The sequence below is a fragment of the Triturus cristatus genome, chromosome 7 (assembly GCF_964204655.1).
Source record: "Triturus cristatus chromosome 7, aTriCri1.1, whole genome shotgun sequence".
NCBI lineage: Eukaryota > Metazoa > Chordata > Amphibia > Caudata > Salamandridae > Triturus > Triturus cristatus.
Window position 1 is genome coordinate 149,336,326 of NC_140590.1, and position 23,553 is coordinate 149,359,878.

Genomic DNA, 23,553 nt, shown 5'->3' on the forward strand with positions numbered 1-23,553 from the left:
TCAAAACGTGATGATTGGACTTTGAGAAACCCATTTACATTTTTTTGCTTGAGGGTTTTCTTTTCAAATTGTTGTACTACTTTGTTTATGTGCACTATACATTCTTTTGCACATGTTTTCACATATTTTCACCTCCACTGCACCATCACACATAGCACCTTTTCACCGATTGGAATTGTCGCCTTATTGTTGCAATTTATGAAATTAATGAATTGAAGAATTCCTAAATCTTTTGTCGTGACAGCAGGGTCTTTGAATTGTATATCACTGTAAATATTTAAACTTTTATCTGAATGACTGTTTTTGCAACCTATGTTATCTATATGGCCTTCATACCCTATTCCCATTGGAATGCAGGACACCCCTTCAATGTATTTGATATCCCAGAGGCATGGCAAGAAAAATGAACAATCCCACCTCTGTGGTCACTTCATACTAGTTCTGGGAGCCGCTCCTCTCCACTGGGATTAGTGCTTGTCTGACCAGGTGGACAAAAGAGGGCCCTGCCCAAGTGTCATCCAACATTTGCCTGTGACAGGATAGGCCTCTTTGAAGCTAATTAAGTTCCTGGGCACAGCCCAGATGGTCATCCTCCCAAGCAGAATAGAACACTTCCCCACACCCAAGGCTTTCGTCTCAGCTCTGGGGGCAAGTGGACATCTAATCAAAGGGGCTATTCAGCTCAAAGGTGAGAGTGTGAAGCTGATGCAAATGGGCTTAGACAGAGGAAAGGTAACTTTCTATAAGCACCTTTTCAAAATATTTATTAGAAATCCGACTCTACAAGTAAATTGGGACTGTGATACATACTTGAAAACGTTCAATAATTAACTGTTTCCTAGTTAAAGATAATATTAATGTTAATATTGTATCCCAATACTTTGCTATAGAACAGTTTAACCTACCAGAGTAAGAATAGCTTTTGGGGATTTGTCACTGTAAGGACATGTACTACTTTTAGGGAGTGTTTAGGCCTGTCGAAGGGGGAGTATTTTGGCAAGTCGAATTTGCTGTCATGTGTGCACTGTCCCCCTCTTTATCATCTATCCTTGTATCCATATGTCTACTCCTCTCAATCGACTTTTTCTCACTTGCCAGTCTTTTTAGCTCTTCCTTCCCTTCCTGAGGGGCGATTGTGGGAAGTGCCCCAATCTGTCCATGCTGGGGAAAAGAGGGAGGCAGAAAGGTCCACTAGACACCAGGGTGGTAAATATGTATTTTAAAAGATGAGATGGTGGCATTGCATCCTGCATTGGGCTAAGCCTCCCACCCATAATGCTCTAAAAGACGTTCCACCTACCCAGGCCCAACAGCCTGAATACTGCAGCAGCCCCATGGCAAAAAACAAAGTGAATTCTTTTGCGTATAAATTTGACAAACGGCCAGAAAGAAAAGGGTAAATCCCCCATGCTTCCGCCCCCCCTCCCCCATTTGACCCTAGACTCTCCTGTGTGTCAGTTATACCGTAATATAGTGGTATAGTAGGTTTCCTTGCATTTGAAAGGACAAATTTAGATTTTTTTCGTCTTGCGTTGTTAGACATTTCATGTTGTGGGCTCAATGCAATTCGTATTTGTATGGAGTAAAGAATGTTTGCCCCACGGTGTCGATTACTGCCAACATCTGGCGGCCTCTCTTACTTTATGCAAGTTTTGGTCTGTCGTGGTGTTGCATAATAATATATGACATTGAGTAGTCTTGAATGGTGAGATGAAGTGTGAGTTATACAGTGTGGCCTAATGTGACGTTGAGGGTATTTTGTGAGGCAGTATGATGTTGTCTGTTGTGATTAGTGTTGGAATGGTCTTTTGAGATGTTGGACAACAGCCTTGTTATTGAGGTATTCCTTGTGATTGTGTGGTGCGTGACATGCTGTTGTGTGGTATTTACAAATGTGATATGTCGTTTTAAGGCGTATTGTAGCACGGTATTCGAAGGTGTAGTTTTTAGTGACCTAATAAGGTAAGCAAACTACCCACAATTACTAGTCTTACTAGGGGTATAATTACCAAGTGACCTAGTAAAGTCTGCACACAGTAATGCCTCCTCCTTTTCAGGTGACAAATTTCACTGGCTGAGAATATGTGACATTTGTGAATAGAAAGGTGCCTATAATTTGAGGGAATATGGTGTGACTAAACTGGTAGTACTAAAACTCTCATGTTATTTCCATTCAATAGCTCTAACTCACAATCACCAGCAAAAGAGGGGGTAACAGAACCTGACATTGGAAATACTGGGTACGGTAATTACTAACCCATTTTAGTAGCCATTTTGTAACCAGCCCCTTTACTGGTGGTGTCTGTTGCTTCTTTGAGTACGGGGGAGATAAAATCGACATCGTAATAAATTGTTTCTTGGCATGTTAGTGTCTGTTCCTTGTTTAGATTGTGTAAATTATATGATTGGAAATTACAATTTTGGTTTAGAAAAGGCTTGGCTATTTTGTGACTCGTCCATCCATCCTTTCCCACGTGGTGGCTCCCTTGTTTTGACCTGAAAGCTGAAGCCAACAGTATGCAGTTTCATTGTACCTGTCTGGGGTGTTGTAGTGTAATATAGTGAGCTAACCACAGCCGCCTTCTCTTTTCTTCCTTTTGCAGCGCTTCTTTGCCAGCCGGTCCTCATGCAGTGGTCCTTCTCTGTGCCACGTGAGATCAGGGCCCTCGAGGGCTCCTGCCTGGTGATCCCCTGCACGTTCACCGGTTCAATTGTGAGATCGGACAGACCTCTGGCATTCACCTGGTGCCTGTGGAGGACTAGAACGTACCCTGAGGTTTACAACAATAAGGATCCAACGAACGTTTCACCTCACTATGAAGGACGCGCTCTTCTCGTGGGTGATTTGGAAGATAACAACTGCACCCTACAGATAAACAGCGTCACTGGACGAGATGCTGATGAATATTACCCTCTGATTGAACGGGAGTACGACCACAGAGTTTCAGTCGAAGTTTCAGGTCAGTGCGCTGCAGCCGACTGTATTGAAGAGTAAAATGTTTTAAATAGAAAATCCGCAGAACTATTTGACTAGTGCGCGGATTTTGGGTCTGGGTCACAAAAAGGTCTAGATTTACAGACATAGTCAGAAGCAGAGCAAAGACACTGCGTCCTGGTGCAAGCACGGAAAATATCCCTCATCCACTACCAGGATCGAATGAACAAGGCATTATTGGGGTTCACCCTGCGGTATCTAGGCCCCGGTGCCGCAAGACCTGCTGCACCACAGATAGCTACAACACTGCGCATCCTTTTTGGAATACCTGGTGGGTGCAAAGGAGCCCTACAACCTTCAGATTAAAGTCCACACGCAGCTTGGCTCCCCCTTGCCTGCTGCCTTCCAGCAGGTGCGGCGCCATAACACATGCCCGTAGTTAGGAGTGCTAGTAAAGACAGCATGAGAGCAAACCGAGAGCACAGGACAAGGTTACGGTGTGTGATAAACCAGATGTGACTGCAAGCCAAAGTGGCAATCGTGCGCTCAGTCTATTTTACTACCAGCCACAACTGTACAATTTAACATGCATTGGCATAGCCAATAGGTCTCGCTTTTGGGACCTTTTTAGTATTTAGTTATGCAGCACAATATCCTTGGAGCAACAACATCAACAGTTGCATGGCTAAACACTTATAAGGTCCCAAAGGCGAGACCTATTGGCTATGCCAATGCTTGTTTGAATGATTGTGGGGGGCACTACGAATCTGCTTTAAACTCACCTTTCTAGATCCATACAGAGTTTGGACATATTTAAATTGTCTTGCAGGTTATTGAAATGTTGTAAAATACGCCCACATTTTCAACGTCTGCCTGAATTTCCAGGATGGTAGAAAGGACCTTGTTATAAGCTACAGGAAGTATTGAAACGGTGCAAATGTTTCGTGCAGCTGGTTTTGAACTTACACAAATGTCGCACAAGTTACCCCCTGACTCATTTTTTGAACACGCATTTGTTCCTACTTGTAAAGGGTAGATGACATATTGACACAACTGTGCAGTAAGGGGAATGCTGAGCTCAAATGTAGTTGTAAATACCGTTCTCACACTTTATTCTACATTACACGGTGCAAAGGTTGTAATCAAGTGAAACACTCAACACAGTATTGTGAACAAAGCATTTTTTACTTTGTGTTTTTTTTTCTCTTCCAATTGACTGTGGACTTCAGAATGAGGCTGACATGTAGAAACATCCGAAAGCTAGGAGCGTAGCAAGTATGCCATGGGCCCTGTAAACAAAGAACATTGCGCATTTGACTACTAGGGGTAGGAATATACAGTAATTACAAGGGTTCAATGTTCCCCGTTGCTACTGCATCTGCTGCACCAATGGTATTTACTTGCAGAAAGGCAGGTGGAATGCTCAGGCAGGCCTGCGAGAAGGTGTGTGATGCAGTGGCGTAACGAAACTTGAGGGGGCCCCCCTGCAAAGAATATGGAGGGGGCCCCCCACGCTCACGGATTCAGTCAGGAGCTCTCAGGTCAGGGGCCTGCTGCGCATGCACCAGTGGCGGCTGGTGAATCCTAAAAGTGGTGTAACGAAAAGCTGAGAACCAAGTTGAAGGAGCAAGTGAGTACAGCAAGCACACCAAAGTGAAAGAGGAGTGTTCGGGGTTGGCCTTCCCAAGTGGGCCCTTTAACCACTCAAATTTCAGCTTTAAATAAATTCAGTCATTTGCCTCCAAAATATCAGCTTGTCAGTTTATGACAGCAGACACGTTTTGCTATTAAATACCAGCTTTGCCTTGAAAAATAATTAAAATTCCCTAAATAAAGAAGTTATCTTTTTTGTGAAAACGTTCAATTATTGTCATGAACCACTAAAACACATGATAGATTCCGCCTTGAATATCTGTGTCATAGTTGCATGTCATATGCGCCAATCTTATGCCAAGAATTACCGCCATTATGCCGAAGCAAGCATGAGGGCTGTGCACCATGCAATCAGACAGGAATTACCACTATTATGCCAGTGCCCGCATTTTACGCGGTTTGGGCTCCATTATACCATGGGTGAGCACATTGGGCCGATATGTGCCACCATTATAGCAGGGCCAACATTATGTCAGGTTATTTTATTTATTAAGTACACAATCATGGAATATTGCTGGTGTTGAAATGGGGTAGCTCTGTAGAATCTCACTAGTGGCCGTGACAAGCTCCCCTCTTTACCTAGTGATTGTTTTTTCTACACAAAGGCAACTATGGAAAAGAGAGAACAAGATATGAACGGCTTCCTTGTTTGTCTCTTTAACAGTCCACCCACTCTCGTCACAGCCTTTCCCACAGTACACAAGGACACCCATCTGTCCCGTGTACCCTTCCACAGGTCAAATGCATATCAACCATCCTGGAATGGTTACTTATTTAGGAAAGTATGGGGAGAAATTTTAGAGAATAAAAATAGCTTAACCTTTATGCGTGATGCGGGGTCTGTAATTGGCTATGGGGCACTGGCGTACAGTTCTCTGCAGGACAGCTGCGGGTCACGACTTCAGAGTCCACTGTGTTTACTCCCTGCTCTGTCTTCATTCATGGTCTATGTCGTGCAACCTTATTTACACCCTGTAGTATTTCATTGTCTTATTCACCACTGTCCACCTACTGTATTTACACCCTGTAGTATTTCATTGTTTCTCATTCACCACTGTCCACCTACTGTATTTACACCCTATAGTATTTAATTGTCTCTCATACACAACTGTCCACCCGCTGTATTTACACCCTTTCGTATTTCATTGTCTCTCATTCACCACTGTCCACCTACTGTATTTACGCCCTGTAGTATTTCATTGTCTTATTCACCACTGTCCACCTTCTGTATTTACACCCAGTATTTCATTGTCTCTTATTCACCGCTGTCCAGCTACTGTATTTACAGCCTGTAGTATTTCATTGTCTCTCATTCACCACTGTCCACCTACTGTATTTACACCCTTTAGTATGTAATTGTCTCTCATTCACCACTGTCCACCTACTGTATTTACACCCTGTAGTATGTCATTGGTTCCCATTCACCACTGTCCACCCACTGTATTTACACCCAGTATTTCATTGTCTCTTATTCACCACTGTCCACCTACTGTATTTACACCCTTTAGTATGTAATTGTCTCTCATTCACCACTGTCCACCTACTGTATTTACACCTTGTAGTATTTCATTGTCTCTCATTCACCACTGTCCACCTACTGTATTTACACCCTGTAGTATGTCATTGGTTCCCATTCACCACTGTCCACCCACTGTATTTACACCCTGTTTTTCATTGTCTCTCATACACCGCTGTCCACCCATTTTATTTACACCCTGTAATATTTCATTGTCTCTCATACACCACTGTCCACCCACTGTATTTAAACCCTGTATTTCATTGTCTCTCATACATCGTTGTCCACCTACTGAATTTACACCCTGTATTTCATTGTCTCTTATTCACCACTGTCCACTTACAGTATTTACATCCTTTCGCATTTCATTGTCTCTTATACACCACTGTCCACCTACTGTATTTACGCTCTGTAGTATTTTTTTCTCTTATTCACCACTGTCCACCTACTGTATTTACACCCTGTAGTATTTCATTGTCTCTCATATCCAACTGTACACCCACTGTATTTACACTCTGTATTTCATTCTCTCATTCACCACTGTCCACCTACTGTATTTACACCCTTTCGTATTTCATTGTCTCTCATTCACCACTGTCCACCTACTGTATTTATACCCTGTAGTATTTCATTGTCTCTCATTCACCACTGTTCACCTACTGTATTTACACCCTGTAATTCATTGTCTCTCATACACCGCTGACACACCCACTGTATTTACACCCTGTATTTCATTGTCATTCATACACTGCTGTCCACCCACTGTATTTACACCCTTTAGAATTTAATTGTCTCGCATTCACCACTGTCCACCCACTGTATTTACACCCTGTATTTCATTGTCTCTCATACACCGCTGTCCACCCATTTTATTTACACCCTGTAATATTTCATTGTCTATCATACACCACTGTCCACCCACTGTATTTACACCCAGTATTTCATTGTCTCTCATACACCGCTGTCCACCCACTGAATTTACACCCTGTATTTCATTGTCTCTTACTCACTACTGTCCACCTACAGTATTTACACCCTGTATTTCATTGTCGCTCATACATCTCTATCCACCCACTGTATTTACACCCTTTCGTATTTCATTCTCTCATACACCACTGTCCACCTACTGTATTTACACCCTGTAGTATTTCATTGTCTCTCATATCCAACTGTACACCCACTGTATTTACACTCTGTATTTCATTCTCTTATTCACCACTGTCCACCCACTGTATTTACACCCTTTCGTATTTCATTGTCTTTCATACACCCCTGTCCACCCATTGTATTTACACCCTTTCGTATTTCATTGTCTCTCATACACCACTGTCCACCTGCAGTATTTACACCCTGTATTTCATTGTCTCTCATACACCACTGTCCACTTACAGTATTTACACCCTTTCATATTTAATTGTCTCTCATACACCACTATCCACCCACTGTATTTACACCCTGTAGTATTTCATTGTCTCTCATACACCACTATCCACCCACTGTATTTACACCCTGTAGTATTTCATTGTCTCTCATACACCACTATCCACCCACTGTATTTACACCCTGTAGTGTTTCGATGTCTCTCATATACCACTGTCCACCCACTGTATTTACACCCTTTGATATTTCATTGCCTCTCATACACCGCTGTCCACCCACTGTATTTACACCCTGTAGTATTTCATTCTCTCATTCACCACTGTCCACCCACTGTATTTACATCCTTTAGTATTTCATTGTCTCTCATACACCACTGTCCACCTGCAGTATTTACACCCTGTATTTCATTGTCTCTCATACACCACTGTCCACCCACTGTATTTACACCCTTTCATATTTCAATGATTTCTTCATGTCTTTCTTCTCTCAGCATCCATTAGCCATCTTGGAACAATAAATTCATAATAAACTACAGCAAAAGAAACATACATTGGTACAGCCAATAGTCCTGCAACCAACGTCAGACCTATTGACTTTGCCAACGCTTATTAGATATGACATCTTACATGGATTCTCCCCTTCCGACCCATAATGTCCTTCCCTTCTTATGTGTCCTACTCTCTCCCATATGACTGGTGATTGTTTGCTACACTCCAGTCCCATTTATTTACCCGAATATATCTCTATTATTTTTAGCATTTCGTTGCTGTTTGGGCTCTTTCTATGTTTCATTAGACTTTAAGTACCAATTTATAACCTGCTCTTTATTGGATTCTTCAATAAAAAATATTACCAATGTGAATAGCAAGAAATAGAATTCATAGGAAAACAAACCTAAAATAAAAAGTGCACAGCATGGGCGGAAACTGAATACCTAAAATGTATTTAAAAAAAAGAAAATGAAGGGTCTGTGCAGTGGAACCTGGGAATGACTTTCCCCAACTCTATAGTACTCCGGAGGCCTCTAAAATGTGAGTTTTTCAGTGAAGCTGGAGTCAGTGGCATAGCACGAGCCTCACGCGCCCTCATTTAAGGAGGTGAAAGTGCCCCCTGGCTCCTGGTTGGGTACTGAAAGACAGCTGTAGTCAGTGTGCCCCTCCCATTCCTAGGCCCGATGCCACTGCACATGCGGCACCATTGCTACGTACGCCCATGGCCAGAGTCTAAAAGTAAATAAAAGGGCTGATGATAAAGCGAGTAAATAATACTAGGCAGGTGCCGAGGGTGCCAGCTCCAGACAGTGCCAAATTGACACCAAAAGCATCAAATATTACCAATTAATTCCAAGGAGGGAGCAAAAAACATAAAATATAGAATGTTGCTGAAGGCTCCAGATAGTATGGCACTTGGTCTCAAATGTCGCTCAAAAATGTGCAACAACCAGACATGTTCTCCCTTCCTTTGCAACTGGGAAGACCACTGACACAAATGAAATGTGGCATAACAGCCAGAGATGCTGGCTTTGGAACTGGGGGATCATGCTCGAGTCTCAGCGTTGGCTCAACATCCTGTGATTCTGGGCAAATCACTTAATATCCCCGTGCTTAAAAATAAGTGTGGCCTTGTGTAATATAACTGGTGCTCGTGTAAAGCGCTCCAATACCTTGGGGGCGAGCTGGCGCTATATTGAACTATTAAAAAAAGTACTCTGTCATTTTGTACATGTACATCCATTTTCAAACATTCTTGAGCCATTTTTTTTAATCTCTTCTGTGGAGATCTGGGAACGTTTCCATCTTCACTATCCGCATCGGGGACACTGCAGGCCACCGAGGAAACACTCCGTGCCGTCCAGGGAGACTACGAAGCCAATTGCATTTCCAGTGCTTGCTTACCTTCCAATGCGTCCCAGCAGAGTCCTGTTCCTGGAGCTGCAGTCCTTCTCCTGCCCCTGTCAGCTCTGTGCTGCCTCCTCCCTTCTCAGAGGCTGTGCCAGTGGGGAATGCTCTCTCTGGGTCCCCCACCCCCATCCCTTTTCCGGCCGGGCTCTGGCTGAAGAGAAACAATGTAACTTGTTACTTTGTTTCTCTTCAGTCCTGCCCTGGGTCAGTGGAGGAGCTAAGAGCGGCTGCAGACTGCACCTGCTTTCTACAGCAAGCCTTTCTCTCCACGCTCTTTACCGAAGAGCTGAGGGGGCCCCCTTCACCTAACCGAAGACTGGGGGCCCCCCCGCACCGCGGGGGCTGCGGGGGTGTTTGTTATGCCCCTGGTGTGATGTCACAGATCCAGGCATATAAAGGCTGCTGAGTTTTACCGACTGTGAACCTTGACCTCAGTTCTCCTGTTCGACGGGTTCATAAATCCTATATAGCTTGCTTCGTAAATATTCTAGTACGTCGAAAATAAATACAGCGAGTGCATTTTTGTGTATCTTTTTTGTTTATTTTTTGGCATAGGTCCACGAAACATTAATATTATTTACCCATATAGTTAACTTCCTTTATATGGAGAAAGGTGAAAACATTTCTGCAAGCTTTCAGTATTTTTTCTTGTGTTTGTCTCCTGAAATCAGCTGTCTCTGAAGTCGGGCAGAATAATAACTGACCTGTGACAGCTGGAATGCACTGCATATAAAAACCCATGCCCCATACATCCATATCAAAGACACACCTTTAATCACAGCAGCTTTATCTGCAGTAGTGTGTAATCCTTTTACAATCATTTGTGTACAATAGTTTGTATTTTGTCAAATGTTATGCTCGATCATGGCTTAGGCGCATGGCCATGTCTGAGTGAAATGCTGTCAGGCAGGTGCAGTACTCCGAGCTCTGCGAAGCAGTGTAGCTAATTGCAGGCGCGGTGCGTCCATTGGGGCGTGGGGGCGTAGCCCCCCCGCCCGCGCCGCGCCCGCAGCTGCAGCTCCCTCCTCTGTGACTGTGAATGTCCGCAACCGCAGCTCCCGAGTCCTCCCTCTGTGAATGTCAGTCAGCATGACGTCGGACCATGGGCGGTCCGGTGTCATGTTGACTGACATCATTGTCAGACGCCTTTGGGAAAGGCAGCACAAGTGCGCATGAGTGGGCATGGAGCTTAATTTTTTACTCCGTGCCCAGTCATGCGTACTTGTATTTTTGCTGCCTTGCGCATGCCCATTAGGAGCCCCTCGGTCTCCTAAATGGGCAGGCGGCGGGCGAGGAGTAGGCTGTGCCGTCAGCCAATCAGTGGCGCTGCTGCAGCGCCAGGATTGGCTGAGGGCCGGGTTGCGTCACGGGGACGTGGTGTTCTAATCTGGACCGTTTGAAGGGGCAGTCGCAGAGAGGCGCCAACGCGGGCCTGGACATGAAGAAAAGCGAGTAATGTAAGAATTGGCTGCACGAGCGGAGTGTGTTTAAGGAGCCCTCATAGGGAATGAATGATGGCCGAGAACCAGGGAGAGGACGGAGGCAGCCGACAGGTAAGTGAACTTTTTTTTAACCCCCTCCTTCCTCCCTCCCCGTCCCACTACCACCTCCTGACTAAGCAATGCACATTTTGCATTTAAACGGACAATGAATAAATACAAATGGACCAATAAACATCAGTAGTTTTTAAAGTATACATATTGGCCCTTGATTTAGTCTTTTTGTTTTTGATCACCTTTAATATGTATATATATGTCTTATGAACTACACATCAGAATCTCTAATCTCTGCCCTATGGCTCTCTTGATGTTTGATTTAGTTGTTACCTTTTTGTTTTTGTATCCTATTTAAAGCAAGTTGTGTCACTGTATGTCACACTCGATAGGTCAGAAAGTTGAGCGCTTGTCGCTGAAAAGAGAGGTGAGCGACAATTCATGGGGCTGATGCAGCCTTCTAATCTTCAAAATTGAGTACCATAAAATTGCATAGGAGTAGAAATGGCAGGAGTGCAGTATGAAGTGCTATAAAAAAACAAGTTAATATGAGGAACAAAAATTGGCTTGTGATGCAGCTGATGTGGAGGTATGTCGACCATGTATCCGTAGACGTGTTACTTCGTGTTTTTTACTAAGGCCCACTGAAGCCAAAGGCTTGAATTCAAGCCCTGGCCCATGTAAGGTATCATTGCAGCTGTTGTAACCAGTTGTTTTTGATTAATCTCTGAGCTCGTCGAACAGTCCTTTTTTTTTTTTTTTTTTTTTTTTTTTTTTTTGTCCATGAGGCGTCAAACCGCTTTATAGCTCGATTCACAAAAGGTTTTGCAAGTTGAGTTCCTATTGAACAAAAATAGAAATTTGCGAAAGAAAATTAAACATTCTGATTCACAGAATCGGGTGTGCTGAAATTTTGCTCTTGCGCATTGTACTTCGGACTATCGGAATCGGAAATGCTGTTAGTGTGGTTGAATTTCTGCGTTAATACTTGCAGAAGCAGTAGTGTGGGTGTTCTGGAGCATGGCCTAACATTTCAGTAGGTGTTCACAATTTCCTAGGTTTGTGGGTATTCACAAACCGTTTGCTGGTACTTTTCCACCCTGGAAAGCAGGCAAAACTGCTTTGGCGAAAGGTAGGAATAGGTACCATTTCAATATGGGAGAGGCAGGAACATATCCATATTTGTTAGAGGTGTTTTGGAATGGCAAATATATTCCATATCTACAATTTTAAAAAGTGGCCTATACACATATCTGCCTAATTTATTCCTGAGGAATTTCTCCCCTGGTGGAATTCCATCCGAGTATATTTTTGCCTATTTAATTGGTGTTGCAAATTTATGAATGAACTAGATTCCTGGAGTTCTTTTAGGGTTCATAATGAATGCCATAACTGAGTAGACCCACAGGGGTAGACTTCCCACTTCAGACGTGTGGGCATTGTGAATCCGGCCCTTGGCCAGGACCCTTCTATTTTGCAGCTGAGCAGAGATCTCGTGTTTAGCTTTCTTGCTGTCGGTCCTCGGTCTCAGATCGACCCATGAGTGCGACGCTAATGCTCTGTAAGTGTGAGAGCAACCAATTATGCATATCTCTCTGTTCAATACTGTCTTTGGTCTCTGGGGTCGCGAGAACCAGTTAATGCCTTCATTACAAATACATTTTTTCCCACATGTTCTGTGACCGAGATTCCGCAAGAGCTGCTGACAGCTGTGCATAGCATTTTCCTCCCAGGGTGCCGTTACTGCAGTCTTATAGAAGCCAAAGCCCTTGCATCAGTGAAGCATTCTTTATTTTTCTGTCCCAATGTCGAGCTACTCTGCCATGCAATAGTTCAATCTTGGGAACAAATAACTTTCATTAGAACATTGGAATGTTGCAAGCTCCATTAAAAACAATGGAGTGCTCCGGGCTTCTAATGGTCGGTAGACTGAGAGTGTGTTGTATCATGAAGTACAGCGACGAATTTACCAAGGGTGTTTGTTTTTTAGGGGGAGGGGCTGGGGGGGCAGTTTAGACTATAAGACACCGCACTATGCAGCAAGCCTGCTCTCGATTTTGCATATTACTTTTTGTGTTGGTTGAAATATCTGTTCTGCTGTTGTTGAGCTCATGGGCTGAAAGGCAGCCGTTTGTAGAGGTTGAAAGACGCCTTTTTGCAGTGTCCATATTCTGTGGTGTGCGTTATTGATGGGTTGAGGTTATTTTATGTTCTGTTACATTGTAGTAAGAAGGAAGTATGGTGTATCTTTTTCCTGGGCTGATGGGTCATAACTTCAAAACTACCTGGTTATTTTACATTATATAGGAATTAATGTTTCACCCTGGTCTGTGATGTTGCCGAGTCTCTTGTGTCATTCTGTTGCTGTGTTGCGTTGAACAGAGGCGTTTTGCTTCACCCACTGCACAACATACTTCAACCATTACATTTTACTTTCTGTGTTTTAGGATATATTCGTGAAAGAAATCGTAGACTGGTTATTCTGGGTCTCACAATGCCGTTGCACAAATAACCCTACACTTTTCCTCCCCGTTATTTCAGAAATTCCCCTACACATGTTGGCTCCAAGAAAACCCTGTGCCCATTGCTCCTAGTGGTGAAGTGAAACTACAAGAAACAGGGGGAGTGTCAATGCTGGTCTGGACTTACCCTGGTATTAAACATACCTCTTAAGATGTATGCTCTGGAAACACACACTAAAGAATGTTTGCTAGAAGGAATACAACTGAAATAAAGAAATCACACAGACGTACTGGCTCATTGATAGGTCATTACTTTTGATAGTCAAGCTCCCAATGTGTCACTCTGTAAAGAGCCCATGCTGTAGTTATTGTAGTTTACACTTTGAGACAATACCAGCTTTCTATTTTCAATAATTTAAGTAGATTGTCCACCGTGGTGGCAATTTCCATGATCAGTCCACGATGTTGCATCTACTTGTTTTGGTCTCCTTGTCTATGGTGACACTCACAGCCCTACAGTGGATAACACAACACAGCCTTGTTGTTAACTACCTATGTGCACTTCTATATGTGTAGATTTCTGTGTTTATCACTATATATTTCTTCCCATTCTAGGTACCCTAGATTCAGTAGATTGTATATAGACCCTTCACTAATGTATATCATTTTAGTTGATAAAGGATTTCTTGATTGTGCACAACTTCAGCATAAATACTCTTTTTGGTCTGTAAGCAAGAGTACCAGCCTTACCTCATTTCATGGGAACTTAAGCAGCACACATTGCTGACCAGGAAGGCCAGGGCACAGACTATTTTTATGGCAAGAGTGCTGAACATGTAAGCAGATGTTAGAAAAATGTAAACAGAACCACGGCAAGCAAAGATAGACGGTTTCATTTTTATTTTTACATATTTCCCATCCGAGTTAATCATTAGTTTACGCAGAAAAGGCTTCTGTAACAGGTTTTGGGTTAACGTACTATCTGTTTTAATGTTTGGTGCTTTTCTCCTATTCGTTGATGCTTACAGATAAAATGAGCACCACCAAGTGGGGTGATAGCAAAATGTGTGAGCCTGAGGCAAATGTGTGCTTTATTAAAACATCTGGTGTCATTAGTCAAACAGTGCTTTATCCATAAAACGAAGTAAGTGAAGTGGCCAGTAGAAGCGACATGTTTCACTTGCTGGTATTTTGTTCCTACTGCTATGGTCTTAGCACTAGAAGTCGAGGGTAAAAAATATTTTAAGAGCTTCTGGTATACTGACTATGACTTGGACAATGCTTCTTTCGCTTGGATACTAGTATAGGCCAGGTTCCTTTGTTGTCACTTACTATCTTTAGAACTGAAGCAGAATTTAAATAGATGCTGAACAACTGGAGACAGGACTGCACAGTCATGGAGTTTCCTTCCTAAGAGCTGTCATATCACCGGTGTCTGGTGGTTCTGCTGTTGTTTGCAGTTGTCTTTTAATCATTGATAGGTCGATTAGTGTTATTGCTGTGGCCAACGTTCTTGTCGAAGCATTTGGCTGGTGTTCTGGTTTCTTGCCTTCCCATTTCCTGGCATGATGTGAATACATTAACTCTCCATCAGCACAAAACATTTTTGCTCCCTCTGTCTCTTTGTCATGTTCTTCATTATGTTGAGTCTCAAGATGTGCCTGTGTATGTCTGTAAGTGTGTGTTATGGTATGTATGTCTGTATGTGCGACTGTGTGTGTGTATTTGTGCTTTATTGTACGTGATTCTTTTATTGTTTTTACAATGTGCTTAATGTATGTGTGGATGGTCTATGAATGTTCCTAATTTTGTCTGAAAATGTAATGAAGAAACAGGATGGGGAACTCATTTTCTGGGGATGACTCTCTTTGTTAAGTGGGGAAACTGAGATTATAATGTTAATGCATTTTAGTTTCAGCAGGACTTCACCTAAGAACATACCCTCTGCAGTGGGCTCTATGTGTGTTTGCAGCTCTAGTCTCTGTGCTTCTCAAATTTGCTTGAAAATGCACCCTTTACCCACTTTTTTTTCAAAATTTTCTCGGGGGGAAAAACCCCCCCGAACCCCCTCTAAGGTGGTCGCTCCGACAGAAAGTTTACGCCCCACCACTTTCAAATGTCACCATCCGCCACTGGCTAATTGTATGTATTGGTTTATTCTTAACATAGTTTCTTGCAGCTACAGCTGAGTGTTTGTATCATCATTAAACTCAAATTTGCATGTGAATGTTCCAGGTGACTAGTTAAACAAGGCACTGGACTCCCACTGGGTTACCATGCCCTGCTGTGGGCACGTCAGGCTGAAGGCTCACGTCCTTCAGGGGCATCAACATTCCAGACAACGAGGTGGCCCCTATGCCCACCCAGTCACTTCTGCCACCATCACAGAGGGGCAACTGGCACGACGGGGCTTGAAGAAAAGATTCCTTTAAAAAAGGGGAATAACAAAATAAGCATGATGATGCAGCCACCGGGCAATGCCACTGTGTGGGGGTGTTTGTTACGCCCCTGGTGTGATGTCACAGATCCAGGCATATAAAGGCTGCTGAGTTTTACCGACTGTGAACCTTGACCTCAGGACTCCTGTTCGACGGGTTCATAAATCCTATATAGCTTGCTTCGTAAATATTCTAGTACGTCGAAAATAAATACAGCGAGTGCATTTTTGTGTACCTTTTTTGTTTATTTTTTGGCATATGTCCACGAAACATTAATATTATTTACCCATATAGTTAACTTCCTTTATATGGAGAAAGGTGAAAACATTTCTGCAAGCTTTCAGTATTTTTTCTTGTGTTTGTCTCCTGAAATCAGCTGTCTCTGAAGTCGGGCAGAATAATAACTGACCTGTGACAGCTGGAATGCACTGCATATAAAAACCCATGCCCCATACATCCATGTCAAAGACACACCTTTAATCACAGCAGCTTTATCTGCAGTAGTGTGTAATCCTTTTACAATCATTTGTGTACAATAGTTTGTATTTTGTCAAATGTTATGCTCGATCATGGCTTAGGCGCATGGCCATGTCTGAGTGAAATGCTGTCAGGCAGGTGCAGTACTCCGAGCTCTGCGAAGCAGTGTAGCTAATTGTATGTATTGGTTTATTCTTAACATAGTTTCTTGCAGCTACAGCTGAGTGTTTGTATCATCATTAAACTCAAATTTGCATGTGAATGTTCCAGGTGACTAGTTAAACAAGGCACTGGACTCCCACTGGGTTACCATGCCCTGCTGTGGGCACGTCAGGCTGAAGGCTCACAAGTCCTTCAGGGGCATCAACATTCCAGACAACGAGGTGGCCCCTATGCCCACCCAGTCACTGCTGCCACCATCACAGAGGGGCAACTGGCACGACGGGGCTTGAAGAAAAGATTCCTTTAAAAAAAGGGAATAACAAAATAAGCATGATGATGCAGCCACCGGGCAATGCCACTTTGCAGACAAGTGCATGCGTTAATTATGCATGCGCTTCTACAAAATGATGCAATACAGCAGCCGTGTGTCATCGTGCATTTTATGCAGCGAATAGTGTGAGTAAACCGGGAAACTAGAGATACAACTGTCAACAAAAAGAGAAAGCACAGGGAACAACGAGAAAGCTAATGTCAAGAATGGTGAACAGACACAGAGAGATCAGGGAACAGCACTGAATAAGAATGAACGGGGAGAGAGAGAGTGAGACTATAGAACAGAGAGAACGTGGAATACAGACCGAGAGCGTGCAACAGATATAGAAAACATGGAGTAGAGAGTGAAAATCGGAAACAGCAAGTTGGAATAGAGTGAACAAAAGAGAAACAAAAGGCTGGCCCTCTTCAAAGTCCTAATCTCTCTAGTGAGCCCAGGAGACTCCTGAAGTAATCCCATTATCGTATATCACAGGAGGGGTTGAGCATGGTGCCCTTCACTGTTTGGAAACGGCATCAAAGTAAACAGGCACAGATAAACAGAGGAACAGCTCAGGGTCAGCAAGCCCGACTGACTGTAGACAGGTCATTTGTATCACTGACGGGATTTTATGAAACATTACATCAGTATGTGACGTCAGCAAACACAACAGATAACGTCACAACACAAACTAACTGGTAAACCTTCGCCAGGAATTTGAGGGCACAAAATAATCAAAATACTGCATGTGTGCTTGTGTCACTGTGGACAGTTTATTCTATTGTGGGTGCTAGGGAGTTTGTGAGAGGCAGAGAGCTACAGCAAGAAAGAGGGAGAAAGAGTTTTTCCCTGAAACAGATCGTGGATAGACAGGAGTCCTCCCCACACCCTCCTTGTGGTTTTATTTGTCTCCTTATCGGTAGATGTGAAGTGTCTGTACACATCAGGATGACTGATGGATTGACTGTCGATGCAGAAGAGAATAATTGTGTTGTGTGTGTGCATGGTGAATCGATTCTAGGTTTGTGGATGCGTAAAAGAAATATGTGTGTTATATGTGTGCCATGTTGCAGCGATTATACAATGCAAACCACCAGAGGGGTTGCTTTTGTGTGAAAGAGTGGAATTTGAGGCAACATGGAAGATGATGACGAAATAAAGAACCAGACATTACAGGAGGAACAAACCGCACCTATGCTACTGGTGTATTGAAATACTAACCCTTGTGCCCAAGTAACTAGCAGGCAAAAGGAGTTGGGTAACTTGCCTTCCACTGGGACTATAAAGCAGCATCAGGCACTAGGATGAGCGAGCAGAAGGATTTTAAGTCACCTGCACAACTTCGAGAGGATGACCGACATCTGAAATCCCAAAGTGGCAGACAGATGCCACCCAGAGCAAGCTGCCAAGGACAAGCACTGGATTAGCCTGGACTACATTATTAATACCAGCTTCGTGAGATTTCCAGGTAATCCAATTTCAAAACTTAACCCTAGTAAGACCAAGAAGTCCATATAAACGGTCAAACATGCACAAAACGTTCAAAATCACATCATCAAAAAGAAACTAAAATACAATCATTTACCACCAGCGTTCACATATTAGTGAATCAAGGATCGCCTGCCAAGGTAAATAATGAAGGACCAATTTGTAAAGACGGGCGGCAGTTTGGCTCTCAAATCGATCCTTAGAAAACTTACCAATATGCGCGCATTTCCCCTCACTCGAGCAAATCCAAGCAGCTCACGCCTAAAATGTCCATCAAACAAAGACTTGCAATGAAGGGAGATATTTCTCTGGGCAGCCCAATAATAAACTTTAATTCCGTGATTTCAGACTAAAAACAACACCCGCTTCCCTGCCCCCTAAAAAAACAAGCATTGGCCGCACGGCAGTAAAAGTAATGCCGCGCGGCCGTAATAGCGAAAGTGATCGTGATGAGGCGCTAAAGCAGTTTTCAAAGTGCTGCTGAAGGATAGCGGTTCTCGCATGCACGCTTGCGTGAACGCAAGCGCTAGCACAGCCAGCAGCACTTTGAAAACTCATCTACAAAATGTCTCACCGAGCCAGCACATGCGCTGGGCTCAGCGAGACCTAAAAAGCACACATTGCAATAAGTACTTTGCAAGTGAACGGGTGATGTTGGTACTGAATCAGAAAAAATCTATGGGGCACATTTACAAAGAAATGACGCGGCGCTTGTGAGCAATTTAGCAGCGCCGCCTCGAATAAACAAGTATTTGCAATGCAATAGGTCTCGCATTAACGAGAGTTTGAGCTATTTGCATTGTAAATGACAATGCCTTTTATTTAAGTGTTTTTAAAACAAATATACGGAACTGTCATTTACAATGTCACTTGCTTAAACTCATGCAAATGCCAAACCCATTGCATTGAAAATGCATTCAGCGCCCTTGCTACAATTTTTTTTAAAAAGCGTTAGGAAAGAGCATGTCAGCAGGAAAAATTTATTTAAGAAAATAGTTCCCGGAGGCTGTAATTAAAGCCTACCAAGTATCAACACAAGTAACAGGGGGTGTCGCCATGGGAAGTTAGAAAATGAGACAAGGCGGTACTAAGAAAGGACTACTAAGCCTACTGACCAATAAACAGCCACAGTTTTCCGTTGACAATGATACAAGCAATGAATACGGCATGCCTCGCAGAGCAGCACATGCGCTGCACAGGATCGATCTAAAAACAAAGGGGCAGATTTACAATAACTGGCGCATCCCTGCATGTCAGCAGGATGCGCCAGTTATTGTGCATCATGGCTCCGCCACCATGGATGCGCTGCATTTACAATGCGTCGCACCATGGGGCAAAAATGGACAGATGCGTGACGCATCTGCTGCCGTAAAGTCGGCGCATTGCTGGAGTTGCGACGCAGCTACAGCAAGGCTCGGGGGTGCCCTATCTTTGAAATGCTGCATCAATCCTTACGCCTGCTTCAAGCAGGAGCAGGGTTTTGACGCAGCATGGCCTTAAAAGTGGCTGAGTGAAGGCTTGTAAATCTGCTCCAAAATAGATACACATGACCACCCACTCAGCTTGTCCTCAGCGAGTTCTGCCACCTTTCTCAGACATTCATTAGAAGAGTTCTCTCTATCTGTGCACTTGACCAACAAAGTTTGCCAAACCCTTGTTATACCCTCATCTAGAGAGACACACTTTAGGCCCAAGCATAACTCAAACACAGTACAATCACTAAGACATCCAGCACACACACCAGAGAAGAAGGGCATAGCTAGTAAGTGCCATGCCCTATAAGAAAAATCTGCATTTAGACTGATGCAGTGAAAAAAGCAGCATACTACAAAGGTGAAACAAATCAACCATTGACGTATACCAGAAGAAAAGCAACCCTGGGTAGAGGGTGGTCTCTGGTTGCCAGGTGTCAATCAATCAATCAATCAGGGAATTGTAAGCATGCTACTCACCCGTGGGGGGGTCTCAACACGCTGAGGGGGAGGGTCCGCAGATATGTTTAGCCAAAGAGCCTGTTCTTGAGGGTCTTCCTGAAGGTGTTCAGGAAGGGGGCACGTCTGATGTCTGCCGGTAGCTCATTCCATGTCTTCGCTACATGATCTTTCACCTGCTCTGGCTCTGTGAATGCGTGGGGATTCAGCCAGTGCGAGGTTGGAATATCAGAGGCTTCTTTTGGGTACGTGGAAGTTGATTCTGTCATTGAGGTATTTGGGTCCGTTGTAGTGTAGGTATTTGTAGGCGTGAGTTAGGATTTTGAACGTGACTCTTTTCTCCAAGGGGAGCCAGTGGAGACTTCGTAGGTGTTGGCTGATGTGTTTGTGTCTGGGGATGCCCAGGCCGAGTCTGGCAGTGGTGTTCTGTATTGTTTGGAGTTTGCAAAGTAGGGACTTGTCGATGCCAGCGTAAAGTGCGTTTCCATAGTCCAGTCTGCTGGTGATGAGTGCATGGGTGACTTTCTTCCTTGACTCAGGGGGTATTCACTTAAAGGTCTTGCGGAGGATGCGGAGGGTGTTGAAGCAGCTGGAGGTGACAGCGTTGACCTGTCGGTTCATGGTGAGTGATGAGTAGAGTACGATGGAGAGGTTCTTGGCGTGGTCTGAGGGGGAAGGTGGGCTTCCGAGGGCAGTCAGCCACCAGGTGCTGTCCCATGTAGAAGGGGTGGTACCGAGGACGAGGACTTCTAGCTTCTCGGCATTGAGTTTCAGGCAGCTGTTGGTCATCCGGACTGTGACATCTTGCATTCCTTCCTGGAAATTGAGTTTGGCAGTGGTGGAGTCTTTGGTGAGGGGGAGGATGAGCTGGGTGTCGTCAGTGTAGGATAAGATGTTGAGGTCGTGTTGTCGGACGATGGCTGTGAGGGGGCTATGTAGATGTTGAATAGGGTGGGGCTCAGTGATGAACCCTGTGGGACTCCGCAGGTGATTTTCTTGGGGTCGGAGATGAAGGGTGGTAGTCTGATCCTTTGGCTTCTTCCAGTGAGGAATGATCGATCCAGTCCAGGGCTGTTCCTTGTATGCCTGCGTTGTGTAGTCTGGCGACTAGTGTGAGGTGGGAGACCGTGTCGAAGGCCGCTGATAGGTCGAGTAGGATGAGGGCTTTGGAGTGGCCTTGGTCCAGGAGGGTGCGGATCTAGTCTGTGGCTGCGAGTAGGGCGGTCTCTGCTGTGGTTGCTTCAGAATCCAGATTGGAACGGGTAAAGGACGGTGTTCTCTTCAATGAATCGTATCAGTTTCCTATTGACTGTTTTCTCTGCAACTTTGGCTGTGAAGGGGAGGAGCAAGATGGGCTGATAGTTCTTGAGGTCAGTGGGGTCAGCTGTGGGCTTCTTGAGCAGGGGTCTGACTTCTGCACGCTTCCATTCATCTGGGAAGGTGCCTGTTTTGAAGGTGGTGTTGATGGTGCGTTGTAGTTCGGGTGCGATGGTGGCCGCTGCTCTGTGTAGATGTGAGGGGAGCAGGGGTTGGTGGGGGCCCGAGTGAATGCTTTTTTGGTCAAGGCGGTGTCTTCGGCCGTGATCGGTGTCCAGTTGGAGATGGTGGGCTGGCTGGTGTTTCTGGGGGGCGAGGGGCCGTCCGTGGTGCCTGGTGGATGGTCGATGAAGTTGTCGTAGAGGTTTTTGATCTTGAGGTGGAAATAGGTTTCAAGCTTGTCGCAGAGGTCTTGGGATGGGGTGATGTCTGTGGCTTCACTGGATGGGTTGGTGAATTCTTGAATGACACTGAAAAGTTCCTTGGAGTTGGTGGAGTTGGTGGAGTTGGCCAGGATTTTGTTGTGGATGAAGTTCCTCTTGGTGGCTCTAATCTGGCTGTGGTAGTCCGTCATGGCGTCCTTGTATGTGGTGTGGTTTTCGGTTGTCTTGGTGTTTCTCCAGTTCTTCTCCAGGTGTCTGCAGGTGGGTCTGGCTGCTTGGTGTGTGGTGGTGAGCCAGGCGGCTTTCCTGGGGCATTCTGTCCGGGTTGCGTAGCGGGGCAAGCTCGTCTGCTCGGTTGGAGATCCAGGTGTGGAGTTCTCTGGCTGCATCATTTGCGTCGGGTGCCCAGGTGTGGTTGTCTCAGGTGAGGGTAGAGTTAAGTTGCTCATCAGTAACCTTGTTCCAGTTCCTTTGCAGGGGCAGCAGTGGCAAAAGGCGAAAGGAACAGGTAGGCGCGAGAAAATAAAAACAGTGGTGGAATTAGAGCAAGACACAGATCGGCACAATAACAGTGGCACAGCAGGGAAAAATTAAGAAACAAAATGGCTGAGAAAGTGTGTGTGTGTGTTTTCAATAACTTTTCTCATCCCCAAACATTTTCAACTAAAGTCAGAATGCTTGAGCATAGCTACCTTTGGGACCTTTCATGCATTTAGCTATGTAGCACCTTAGCCTGGGTGCTAAAACATCTACTGTTCTCTAACATGGTGGAAACTAAGCACCAAACCACGGAACACGCCAGGTATGGGAACATATGGAGAGAAATACTGCCTATCAGCGGAGAATTAGATTGTCCAAAGCTCTGTTTTTAATATAAAATCGTCCCCTTCGGAGGTCATATCATTGAAAATACAAGATTTGAAAAAAAATATTATTGTCTGCGGGTGTATGGCCTGGAATCCAGGGAATGCTAAAGTGATTCTGATATTTTTACTGATTTCTGCTGGTCGTTTTCTATCATGAAAGTTAAATAGAGGCAGTTGCCAGAAAAAAGAAAAAGTCCCTAAGCAGAAAGAAATTCTGGTATTTTACTGACCTCTACTGGTCGTTTTCTATCAAGACAGTTAATTAGAGGCAGTTGAACAAGCAGAAAGCAATTCTGCTATTTTACTGACCTCTACTCGTCATTTTCTATCAAGACAGTAAAATAGTTGGATAGAAAAAAAAGTCCCTAAGCAAAGGCAGAAGCAAAAAAGTCCTGGGGCTGATCTCCAGATCCCACAAAGTACGTACAACAGATCTTCCAAACAGTGCAAGCGTTGTCTAGGCTACACCAAAGAACGCAGACATATTAGTAGGACTAAAGACTTTTGTGTTATATTTATATCTGGTCTGTCCCAGTTTTTGCATAGCCATCTAAATGCATGTGTGTTTGTGTATGTATAGATATATCCAGTGCTTGAAATCGAAAAATAGAAATGCAGGTACTCTGTAGCAGAGTACTCGTTTTGTTTCTGAGAAGTGCCGGTACTCTCCAATTAAAAGTATTACATTTCCCTTGTGAAGTACCTGTACGCTCCATCTCAAAATAAAAAAGTGCTAGTACTCAGTACCGGACAGTACCAGCCCATTTAAAGCACTGTATATATCTATAGAGATATATATTCACTCGCATTTGCAATACTACGTTATATAACATTAGCT

The 23,553-nt window shown here is 44.1% G+C and overlaps 1 protein-coding gene across 2 annotated transcripts in view; it reads left to right on the forward strand.

Moving 5' to 3' along the window:
- The window catches only part of LOC146809072 (B-cell receptor CD22-like), a 417,204-nt gene that overhangs the window by 110,153 nt on the left and 283,498 nt on the right, over nt 1-23,553 (forward strand). For both annotated transcript variants that reach the window (XM_085615878.1, XM_085615879.1), the window contains exon 3: nt 2,604-2,960. In XM_085615878.1, coding sequence (XP_085472004.1) covers nt 2,604-2,960 — 357 coding nt within the window. The remainder of the gene's footprint in view (nt 1-2,603; nt 2,961-23,553) is intronic.